The following is an 11,919-nucleotide window of genomic DNA, read 5'->3' on the forward strand; positions in this document are numbered from 1 at the left end:
TGGCCAAAGGAAGACGTGTCAAACTTCTTCAGCCTCATTAGCATAGCTATGTTAGAGTTATAGTGTTAACTCCTACCAAAATCCTATCCACATATAAAAACTCCAGACAGAGATGTTTTAACTTCAGTTAGATGAACCAGCGTAAGTCAAATTTTAGGTAAGAGGTGTTACTTCTAAAATGACCACTCTGCACTCAGCAGCGAGGCCTGGCTCCACCAGTGCGGCCCTCCTAGGGCTCTACACGATTCTCCCCTAGATGCTCAGAAAGGACAGTCAGGTATTCTCACTATAGCGCTATACATTCTCAATATATTCAGATTTCTGCTATAGGGGCATCCTGCCCCACAATCTCCCTGAACAGCTGCAGGAGTAAGATATTAGTGTGTGGACAGAGAAGCTCAAGGTTTACTGCCCAGTGAGCTGGATCACACTGTCTGAATAGGAATAGAGTAAGCACAGTGACAGAAGTCACTCTTGCAGCAATGACGGCCTCAGAAGTTCCAAGTACGCTAATTAACCACAAACAGCAGACTGCGAGTGAGCTCTGCAGACCAAATCCAACAGAACTATTTCAAAACAGTTTATCGGCCAGGCCCTATTTACCCCTCGTCAAGGTATGGCCAAATATTCTGGCCAGTTTATAGCCAGCACACTGGTGAAGTTTTGACAAATGATTGATATTTTTTAAAAGAAAAACATAACAACATATGCTTGAATGAACTGAGGAGGAGACCTGTTTTTCTTTTTAATGTACACATTTTTTTCACTATGTGCCACATTTATAGACACTTTCAAGAGGTAAAGTAAAAGTTTACTTAGTGAAGATGAAGATGCAGAAGAAAATGTCAAGGTTTTAGACACTCGTTACAGAATAGCAGCAGCTTTTGAAGCTAAGAAAAGGAGTATACTTTTGTGTTACTGGCATATTAACTAGGTATTTTGGCTAAGGTAATCATATCGGAAGTAGAGCCTTTACCTGTTAGAGCTAATACAGACCTCTGGGATGAACAGGACCAGAGTTATCGCTTAGGGCTGTCTGCAGACAGGAATTGAATCTATCTATCTCAACTAGATTTAAGCTTGATTAACTTTTTAATACCATCTTCAGAACACTAATGTTTCATTAGATTAATAATTTGGTTCTAAATTGAGAATTTTGAAACACAAATCCACAATAAAGGAAAATATCTGTCATCACCAAATTAATGAGATCTAGTTTATAATCTGATGTTTATACTTCAAGAACTAAGCCACAGCTTTCGTGTTCTAAGTGGCTTGCAAAGAACAATTATAATGTTATTGCTCATCTCCTAAACTTCCTTCTTATCTATATCAGGTTTTGGAGTTAGTAAATCTGGTTGGTTTCTAAAGACAAGTAATCCACAATATTTGACTTCAAAGTTTTTATTACGACCAAATTTGGAAAGTGAAACTTGTATCACTTTCAACAATCCAACCCTTGAAACAGTCATCCCATTGAAATGGAATATTCCCAAATCTTCTCAGTGGGTATGGAAGCTCTCCCAGCCTTAAAAGTCACTCTGTGGCCATTGGAGACTTGATTTCAATGTCTTTCCCTCCACCAAAGAAGTTCCCCAAAGAGTTGCAAGCATGGGCATGAGCTACATTTCAGGAGACAGGCCTGTCTTTTTCTCCAAGAAAACTGAGGTTTTCTCAATCTCCCTTAACAGCACAACTCTGACTTTGCAAGTCTGTGAATTTTTTTTGTTACGCTTGTATCTGGTTTTGTTTATAAATACACAAGTTGCTTTTCTTCAGTGTGATTTTGCAGATAATCTAAAATTTAGGATACAATCAAGAAAGCTGTATTTTAAAACCTCACACAGTTCTCCTCTCAGAGTTTTTTTTAAACAAATTGAGCTTCACTTCCACACTTAATTTTTTTTTCTACTCCTAAAACTTTCATATAGAAATCAGACTGTGTCCTGGCTCATTGTATTTAGGAATACAGCATCCTTTGGATGAACTTTAAAATGTGACAGTATACATGCAAACACAGCGAGGGCACAAACAATTTTGACAGTATAAGGAGCAGAAACCTCCCTGTCCAGGCTGCACGCAGCACCAGCCTGCTTTCTGCTGTATTACTGCAGTGCCTGGGGCCTGGACATACATACTCTGTCCAGCCCAGGGAGGAAAAATCCAAATGGGACAGATTAAATAGTTTTGTGTAGGCAGATTAAGTCCTATTTATATATATATATATATATATATATATATAAATATATAGGAGCATGTCACCTCTGAAATGTCAAAATATAGGAAAATTATATGTGGTTTAGATTTTGTATGACAGCACACCATTATAGATACTGGGATAATCTTTTACTACTTACAGTAAAGACATAATCATGCTCTCGATACAGGCCACAAAACCAGTGGCAAGGGTGTAGATGCTTCCAGCTCATAACAGCTTATTCTCCTTGGTAGGTACCTGCAACTCTGCCGTAGATGCTGAAACCTTGTGTTAGCATCTCCTAGGTCAGAGCTGTTACAACTACACCTACAAAACCAGGACAGCTTAAACTCCTGTTCTGAAATGATGTGTGCAGAGGAAATAGAAGAAGCTAAGTCAAAGACCCAGGGAAGTGGAAATCACAATTGAAACTATGATGGTCCTACTTACTAAACTGGCAATCCTACCACTTTGGAGGAAAACATAGAAACATAGAATGGTTTGGGTTGGAAGGGACCTTCAAAGGTCATCTAGTCCAACCCCCTTGCAAGAAGCAGGGACATCTTCGACTAGATCAGGTTGCTCAGTAAATCATTAGTGAAATCACAGGTAAATGCAGCAAAATCAGAACCTTAAAAATCCCAAACTTGATAGGTTGCCAAAAAGATGCTTTGGCCATAAGGCAGCTGGAAATGCTAGATAAACCCAATCTCTGACTTCATTAAAATCTATTGTTCTTATTAATATTATTATTGTGAGTGAGAATTAAAGCTCTTTCTCTCAAGAGGTGTTGGACTTTAATATTGTAAAACTGAAGAAAGAGATCAGAATAGGCACTTAAGAGTGATTAAAATGAAGAAGTAAGAAAGCAGCCATCCCTCTTTGTGCATCTAAAAAATGGAGAGTCTACTCCCTTCTTCAAACAGGGAGGACCTGCTCCAGGATTCCAAAGTGGCAATTGAAATTGGGAGGTTAAGTGACGGCATAAGAAGCTTCACTTTGCTGTACGTTCCTGTAGGGGATGAGAGCCTCCTCTTGACCTCTTTTAATTTAATGGTAATTACCTTCATTAAGAACAGTACCAGGCAGAGAGTCTTGGAAGAAAAAAAATACTGTTTAGGAAAAAGCTGAACAGCTTTTCTTTCCAGATGTCACCCTGGTCATGAGAAAGAACAAATGGAAGTGTGGGAAAGAAAACAACTTTAGAACTGGCAGCACTTTCCGAATTTGCAGTAGAAATCCTGCTCCTGCACCTAACTGCTTATGGTTTCAGCCACTTGGCCAAATGACTTCCTAAAGGATAGCTATTTGGGGTCTAATAGGGATCACTCATCTGAGATTTACAGGATGGCTGTGTGAACACAAGGACACACTTAAAGAGCTGCTCTGTTTCCAGGGTTCCCCTAGACTTCACTGCAGAGGCAAGGGAATTAGGATTCACTGTGGCCACGTCAGCCTGCCAAGCCAAGGTGAATTGGCTGAAAGGGGAAAGCCTGTGCACAGTTTACATTGCTGCGTAGCCCAGACACACACTGAGGGTGTCATCTCACATCTGTACTGTGCAAATTGAAGACTGGCCTGTCAGGAGAGAAGCCATTATCTTATTATTACCTTTGCTGATGTCATGCTTGTTTATTATTGATTTAATTTAAAGTGAAATATAATTAAGGGTAAATTATAGGAATATGTCTTGTTTAGGATTCTTGGGGGAAAGAAAAAAAAAAAAAGAGAGAAAAAGAGTCAGGCCATGCAGCTATTACATCTACTAACCCATACTCATATGAGTCATTCCCACTGAAGCGACTGGGAATACTTGCACAATTGATGGGCTATGTCTACCTGAGTGGCTGAGATCCGTAATGAGGTTTGAAAGTAAATTTTACAATCATCCTCACCGACTGTGTGCTCATTCAGCCCGCAGAGCATGCAAGAACTGGATTCCTTCTGAAATAAAATAAACAGAGACCTACACTCCAAGGGTGCACCAAATGTGCTCCATTACTCTTGAGTCTTCTGGACAACTGTAAAACACAGGCACGATGGGGATGTTTCCTTCAAGGGGCCAGACTAAATACAGTCCAAAGTAAGACCCCCTGCATATAAAGACAGAGGTAGGGGCCTCAGCACCAGCTGCGTCTAGGTCAGCCTGCTGATCTACCCTCACTGAGCTGATAATTACTGGCTAATATAGAAAAAAAGGCTCTTAACTCAGAGCACGATTAGAGACTAAAAACTGGAACCCAAGCACAAGTCAAAAAAAAAAAAAGGAATTTTGGAAATTACATGCAGAAATGAGCACAAAAGATGTATGGATACTGAATTCACTACTATGCATTTACAATTACCTATATTGGCAAAACAAAAGTCTTTAGGCTCCATTGAATTAGAACACATCTGTGTCCAGAAGTTGTATACTAACTTGGAAACATCTCCAAACTAGGAAGACAAAACCATACAAAGTCAATAAACTGTACAGTATTTAAGCAAATGCAAGTGAAAGATGACATTCAATTGCCTACGCAAAAAAAAAAAAGTAAGTATTAATTTAGCCAAAAGTAATATTTATAGATAATGCCAGTATTATTTTCTAAATAGAAGGTGATTTAATATGCATTAAATCAAATGATGGGACAATGGGGAAGGGAGGAGGGGCGGAAGTTACAGCGGGCAGCTGTTATTGCACTGGCAAATCCAGAACTTTTAGAAAGTCCTTGATAAATCTAAGATTCAGGAACTGCAATTTTACGTAATCTTTGTTTTCGTATTTTAAATATCTCAAACTGTCTTTATGTAGGAGATGCTGCTGCTGCTGCTAAGGAATAAACACATCCCCCATAACACTTTACAGCAGTACTGCAGTAAGGATAAATATGCTCTAAAAGGCTTTGGTTGAGAAGAAAATAACAACCATTATTTTTGCTTCTTGCAAAACATGTTAATGAACCCAAAGTCCTTGGGCCCCTGTTTAGCTCTCAAACCAAACTACTTTGTAAGTCATGCATGGATGCGACATTGCTTGAAGCTTGCGCACAAAACAAGAGGAGAACTGAGAAATTGTAGGACCGTGAACGCCTGTTGGCTTCAGGGCTGGTTTAAGTCTTCGAGATCTGAGAGCGAGAGCAGCGTCTGGCAGCTTTTCTGCTTCATTCAAGCATTATCCCCAGTATTGTTTCAACACGCTTCCTTGAGTGGGGCAATGGTTGAAGCCCCTCGAGCAGTCATGTGGCTGGTGCCACACTGATACCATCTATTGAGAGCCACCAAGGAAACTCTTGCTGGTGCATCACACAGCTAATGCCCTCCAGGCAGTGCAGGGGGTGATGGGGACACAGCTGGGGCTAACAAGGCACGTGGCCTCACTATTATTCCCGAAAGTGACATTTCCCTCTGACAGCTGACCGTCCCTCCAGTCGAGGCCCTGGATGCAGGTTTTGTGCCCCAGGCAGTGTTATCGTCTCCATTCTCTTTGGAACCAGAAGTCACCAGGGGGGAAAAGCAGCACGTCAAGCAGAGATGGGGGACAAGCTTTGTTTTGCTAACACCGGTGACCCTCACTAAAAGGAAGAAAATGGATCCCATCGCTTTGCATCATTTTTGCTCTGAAAAATTTTGTATTTGACATGCACAGCTCCCCGCAGGTTAATAAAAGAAATGGTGGTATTACTCCTCATGAGTTCATCTCAAGCATATAGACTCAAAGATCTACAGTTTCAAGGGAGTCAAGAAATACAGTGTAACCTCATATGACACACACTGATTTTAAACAAAAATGAACATCCTTCAGACGTATCAAAGTGGAATAAGGGATCTGGAGTAGCCCCTTATTCAATTTATGTCCAGTTTATGTCACAGATAAAAATGGATATAGAAAGAATAAAGACAAAGCAAGATAAACAAGATTATTATCTAATAAATCCAGGATAGTTGAGAATATATTTTTGCACTGGCCCACATTGTAGCAGCATTTCTGGTATGCCGAACTCATACCAACACACGCACAAAGAGAAGGCCTGGTAAAGCAAAGCGGAGCAGAGCAAGCATCAGTTTTGTTTCAAGAACTGCACAAAGTGTTACGCCTCGTGCAGGAGGCAGCTCTCACATTGTGGCCACGAAGGATGTAAAGAGAAAAGGGGCGTGTGTCATGACTAAAATACGACTGCTGTTTCTGCTAGCATGTTTATTTAATCAAAACAGTTCGAATTAAACTTTGGCCGAGATAAAGCAAGAACATTTTCAACTGCTAAAATCTGGGCCCTCTTCCTTAGGATCCCCCATCCTTTAGCAGGCTCTACACCACAAAAAAGCTTTTTTCAAAGCTTCCCAAGGACTTGCATAGTCCATGACACTTCTCCACGTGCCAGAGACTTTAAAGTAATCCTGAAAATCAACCACTTGTGTGGGAGTATTTTGCTATTACTAACCGGACTGGCTAGCAATAACTAAAACTTTTATCTTCCACTAGCACTTACCCATGACCTCCTGGCTCCACACAGTCAGCCACCATGACATAATTGCTCTCTTACACCTCAACACATAAGTGATACTTTTTAAAAGCTGCTGTAGCATTACCATCTTCCCCCATAGGTAGCTGAAACATGGTTATGCAAGAAATACACGAAACTGAAAACAATGATGAAATTTCACAAGTGGTAGTAAAAGGGAGACTTTCCAGTGTCAACACTTCTCCTCAGCCACTTCATCTACATGCTGAACTTTACAGATAGTTGGCCACTGCTGGAGCCAAAGTCTCATCTAGGGTAAAATCACCGTCCCTGGAAATATATAAGGTGGTAACTTGATATCAGGTTGAGATCTGGCTCACAGTACATGAAGTGTAAGATGTCTGCGGCACCAACAGTTTGCTCTGCAAAGGCTTCCGTGGAGCATTCTGGTACGCTTTCCAGCACTTCTTAGGTAGAAATAAAAACAAACAATTGTGTTTGTTTTGTTACTTCCAGCAGCCCTTTAATCTCCAGTAATCTTTATCATTAAGGCTATGTATATGTATGTCTACATAAATATATAAACACACACTATGTTCTATAACGTATGTTCCAGATGCATGAAATGTATGTGAAAGGTCTCCCTATGTGAAAGGTCTCCCTACGTGAAAGATAAATTTCCCTGAAACAGGCTTTAAAATTATGTGCATTTGCTGTTGCACTCCAGCTGCAGGGAGGGATAAGGAGGAGTGAAAACTACAAAATTCAGCATATGGCCACGCTCAGGAAAATAATAGTTTCTTCTGGGATTTATCTAATCATTTGTCTATTAACAGCTGACAGCTTCCCCGTTATCCCTTAGTCCCCTCCAGTTAAAGGAGAAACACAGCTCACGCCAATACCAACCAAGAGAACTGTGTTGTAAGAAATGTGAGGAACAAACCCACAAGTAGACAACTCCCACAATGCTGTGGTTTTAATTTGCAGGTTTTTTATAGGTTTCCCTAGGAAAGGAAAATGAAGTTTGGAAATTCTCCTGATAACTTTTGAGCCATCAGGTTGATTCCAACCATTTTGAGAGAGGAGCAGAACTGCTAAGTCCTCATGCACCCAGGTGGCCAAGGAGAGCAGACAGACCATGTACTCAGGCTGCAGTGTGAGCGCAGGGCTTTCCAGGCACCAGGACGTGCCCACTGGAAAGCAACTGAGACACAGAGCCCCAAGAAACCAGTCCATATTATCCTACTGGTCTCAGAAATACTAGTAGCCTGAAAAAGTTGTAGTCCAAATCAAAGAAGGGTTGGGACACAATTGCTGTAGATGATGAAGACATCACGGTGAAAGAGCTGAAGACACAGTTGCACTATGTGAGAATGCTGAAGTTATGTAGAACAAAGTTCTTAATCTAGGCTTGCCGATGTCAATTGGGTCCTATGATTAGAAAGACCTTAAGCTGGGACACCCTAACAATGCTCAGTCCTAGACAATTCACACAAACTCTTTTTTTTTTCCCTCTTGGCTTCCCATAGTTACAAATCACCTTCAATATGAAACAGGAGGCTTAATGTATTTTTCATAATGGGCTAGAGTTTAAGTACTATAATTGTGCAAATCCTGTAACCTAGGAGATGCTCCTGGGCTTTTGGCCTCCATGACTTCTGACAGCAGCACCAGTTTACCTACCCCTGAAAGCTATTCCTGTAACAAAGTCTGATTTCATTACATCTCCTTTTCTCTCTGGGCTGTCAAGTAGAATAGAAGCTTCTGATAAAGCTTCTCTATGCTGCTCGTCACTTTATAGACTATTAGATTTCTCTAACACACTCTGGAGTTTTCCATCCAATGAGTGCTATAAAAGCTTTGCTATACACCAATAATTTTCATTGGTCTAGCTCTGTATTATCCTTTTCCAGATGACCAGTAGTGCCCACAGTATTTCAGGTACACCCACTGACCTGTGTAACAGCTACGGATCTATAAAACATTATAATAGTTTCTTTGTTATTCTCTGTTCAGTTCCCACTGAAATCTAACATAACTTTTGCCAGCAGTTTCACACTGAGCAGAGATTCTCATTACTCCTTCTCTCATCATGCTCCCAAGTTAAAACAATGCATTTAAAGCCCTGAAAAGTGCATACTCAGTCCTTCTCTATGAGAGCTTCGGATTTTCAATATTGAGATTTGTTTCCCATTGTCTGCCTTCATTTTTCACTCATTCCTAGAGGGTTAAGTCTACAATTAATTTCTGTTTGGCATTTACCAGGCTTGACTTAAGATGAAAAACTTCTTGTCATCTGAAAATTTTGCTGTATCATTGCTCCTTCCTTTTCCCAGCTCATTAAGCAGCACCAGACCCAGCAAAGAACCTTGCAGCACCCCCACTGTTAACCTTTTGCTATGCTGAACGTTGTTTCTTGTCCCTTAGCCAAAATCTCTTAACAAGCCCAGCCAGCATCTTTGCCATCCTTCTCTCTCCCAAGGTTATACCCAACTCCACTCCTTCTCCAAGCAAAACTCCCATGGATTTCCGCGGTCACTTTACTTGACAAGGGGGAAAATCAGGGAGCAAAGATTGCTCTCACCAGCAGCAGAGTCAAATGGTACGGTAGCTGCGGTTACATGATTATCTCAGTTTATCTTATTTATAGATCTTTATAGATGCAGCGTCTTTGCTGTGCCAAAAGATCGGATTGTAAGTGCAAGTCCAACTAAAGGCTCCCGCAGGTCGAGCCAGCTCAGAGCACGCCTGAATTTAGCTCTTGTGTTTCAGCGAGGGCGAATGCACACAGATGTACTTTTCTCCCTGTACAAGGATGCAAAGACACTTCTAATCACTGCTGCTCTTATTCTACCAGTACCTCACAACGAGCGGTTTCACCTGCCAGTGATAAAGTAACACGATAAATAGACAATATAACGCTGTCGTCCTTCCCACATCAAATGAGGGAACCGGTTTCTTTAGTTTTTCTTAAAGGGTGATACCGAGGAAAGCGATTCCTGGAAAGCAAGGTCTTGCTAAGCCGGAGACTGTCTGCAGTGCTTTCGAAACAGTTCGGGTTTGCTGAGCTACCACCACGCCAACCAAACCGAACACCGCCACAGTGCGGGTTGCACCGGACTCAGCGTTCACCCAGCCCCCACAAATCGGGCTTTTGCGGGGAGCCGCGGTCTCACCCTGAAGCCCATGATCTGCCTTTAGGCCGTGCCACGGCCCGGCTTTGCGGGGCAGCGCCGGGGCGCCCCGCTGGCTCTGCCCGCCCCTGTTTCTCTCCCACGGGTGACATCAGGCATTTGGTCCTGCGGGGGATGGAGGGGGAGGGTCTCTCGGTTCCCCGAATCCACTCGCCCCCCACCTCCCCCTCAGCGCGGACCTCGCAGCCGCGGGCAGGAGGGGGCTGCGCCTCTACCGCTGCCTCCCGCGCCCCATCCGCGGGCGGGGACCCGCCGAGGTCGGGGCCGGGCGGGCGATGCTCACCTTGAGGTACTCGTTCTCCGAGCGCAGCTCCTCCACCTCCCGCTGCAGCTCCTCCGGGGCGGCCGGCGGCGGCTCTCCGCGGCTCGGGGCTCGCCCCTCACCCGGGGGAGCGGGCAGCGGCTCTCCACGGGGTCCGGCGGCCGGCGGGGCTCCGCGCCCGGGGCCGGTGCCGGTCGGCTCCCGCTCGCGGTCGCTGGATCCGGTGCCGGACTCGGCGTCGCTGCTGGCGGCCGGGGCCAGGCGCTGCTCGTCGGAGAGCGGCTCGGAGGGGCAGTCGGAGAGGTCGGAGCTACTGTCCGTGTGGCCGACGCGGGCCAGCGCCGCCGCTGCCGCCGCATGGCCGCTGCCCGTCGCCGCCGCCGCCGAGCCCCGCTTCCCCTTCCTGCCCTTGCCGGGCGGTGGGGCCGCCTCGCCGCCCGGCTGCTGCTGCTGCCTCCCCCCGCCCCGGCCGCCGGGGCCCGGCTCTGGACCGCGGACTCCCCGCTTGGCGCAGGGGGCGGCCTTGGCCCCCGCCCTGCCCGCGGCGGTGCCGGTGCCGGCGGCCTTGCTCCCCGGGGCGGCGGGGCGGCGGGAGAGGCGGCCCGGAGCCGCCAGCAGCCCCGCGGCCGGCGGGTGGGTGCCCGGGTGCGGCGACGGGGGTGCCCGGGCGGGGAGGGCGGGGGATTTGGGGGGGGCGGGCGGCGGCTTGGCGGCGGCGGCGCGGGGGTGGAGGTCCTTGAGGAAGGGTCTGGCAGGCGACGGGGCGCGGTGCAGCCTCTTCTTCTCGGCGTGCGGGTGGTGGTGGCCGGGCGAAGGCGGTGGCGGCGGTGGTCGAATCGCGTCGCCGGGCCCCGGGCCGGGGCCGTTCAGAGCCTCCATGGCGCGGGCGGGGGGCGGCGGGACGGCAGCGGCGGCCGCGGGGGCGGGCAGGGGCGGCGGGAGCGACGGGCCCCGCGGGGCGCAGCAGCAGCAGGACGGGCAGCCTCCTCCAGCCTCCCGGCTCTCTCTCTCATCACTTCTGCTTCTCCCAGCCACAGCCCTCACACTTTTCTTTCTCAATCCCCCTCTTCCTCCCCCCTCACCCCCACCTCCACCTCCTCCTCCTCCTCGCTACTCTCCCGAGCACTGATTTGTTTCAATAAAACGAGCCCAAATCCCCCGGTGGCAGCCGTCTCCTCCTCCCTCCTTCCCCTCCCGCTCTTCTTTCTGCCTGCCTCAGCTTGATGCAGCGCAACTTGTGATGCAGCCCAGGAAAAAAAAAACAACAAACAAAAACAACGCCCCACACCAAAACAAACCCTCCTTTTCCCCTCAATCCGAGGCAAAGCCGTGTTTCTCGGCTCACCTTCGCAAGCTCCCAGGCACCGCTAACCCCATGGTTCCCCGCTGCCCTCAGCCCCGATCCCGGCTCCGGCCGCCGCCACCGCCTCCGCCCGGCTCCTGAAATAGCCCCGCTGCCGCCCGGGGCCGCTCCGCCGCGGCCGGGCCCGCCTGTGCGCAAGATCCGCCCCTTCTGTCAGCCAGCCAGGCCCTTCTCTCTCCCCGCAAACTACTTTTCCTCCCCCCGGCTTTATTATCGGGGCGCTTCTGCCAGCCGCTTCCTACCAGAAAGCCTCATGGAGCGGGGGGGAGGGGGGATTTTAATTTCCTGGCGATGAGCCTAGCGTTGCCAGCGTATTTTTTTTTTTTTTTTCCCGAGCTAAGACTTCATGAAAACCCTCTCTCCAGAGCCTGGGTTTTTAGGGGGAGCAGCACCCTGGGGCGCTACGCTCATTTGGGGGCAAGGTGTTATTACCTCGAAGGGCAAAAACCCCAGGGGCTGCT

The 11,919-nt window shown here is 46.7% G+C and overlaps 1 protein-coding gene across 6 annotated transcripts in view; it reads right to left on the reverse strand.

Annotated features, from left to right (window-relative positions):
- The window catches only part of MTCL1 (microtubule crosslinking factor 1), a 108,859-nt gene extending 97,656 nt beyond the window's left edge, over positions 1–11,203 (reverse strand). For 3 of the 6 annotated variants that reach the window (XM_086740636.1, XM_086740637.1, XM_086740635.1), the window contains exon 1: positions 10,117–11,203. In XM_086740636.1, coding sequence (XP_086596762.1) covers positions 10,117–10,974 — 858 coding nt within the window. In that variant the 5' untranslated portion in view covers positions 10,975–11,203. The remainder of the gene's footprint in view (positions 1–10,116) is intronic. The other 3 variants (XM_086740634.1, XM_086740633.1, XM_086740632.1) reach the window with 1 other exon arrangement.
- Between the last annotated feature and the right edge of the window lie 716 nt (positions 11,204–11,919).

Source organism: Chlamydotis macqueenii, chromosome 2 (assembly GCF_036417535.1).
Source record: "Chlamydotis macqueenii isolate bChlMac1 chromosome 2, bChlMac1.mat, whole genome shotgun sequence".
Taxonomy (NCBI): domain Eukaryota; kingdom Metazoa; phylum Chordata; class Aves; order Otidiformes; family Otididae; genus Chlamydotis; species Chlamydotis macqueenii.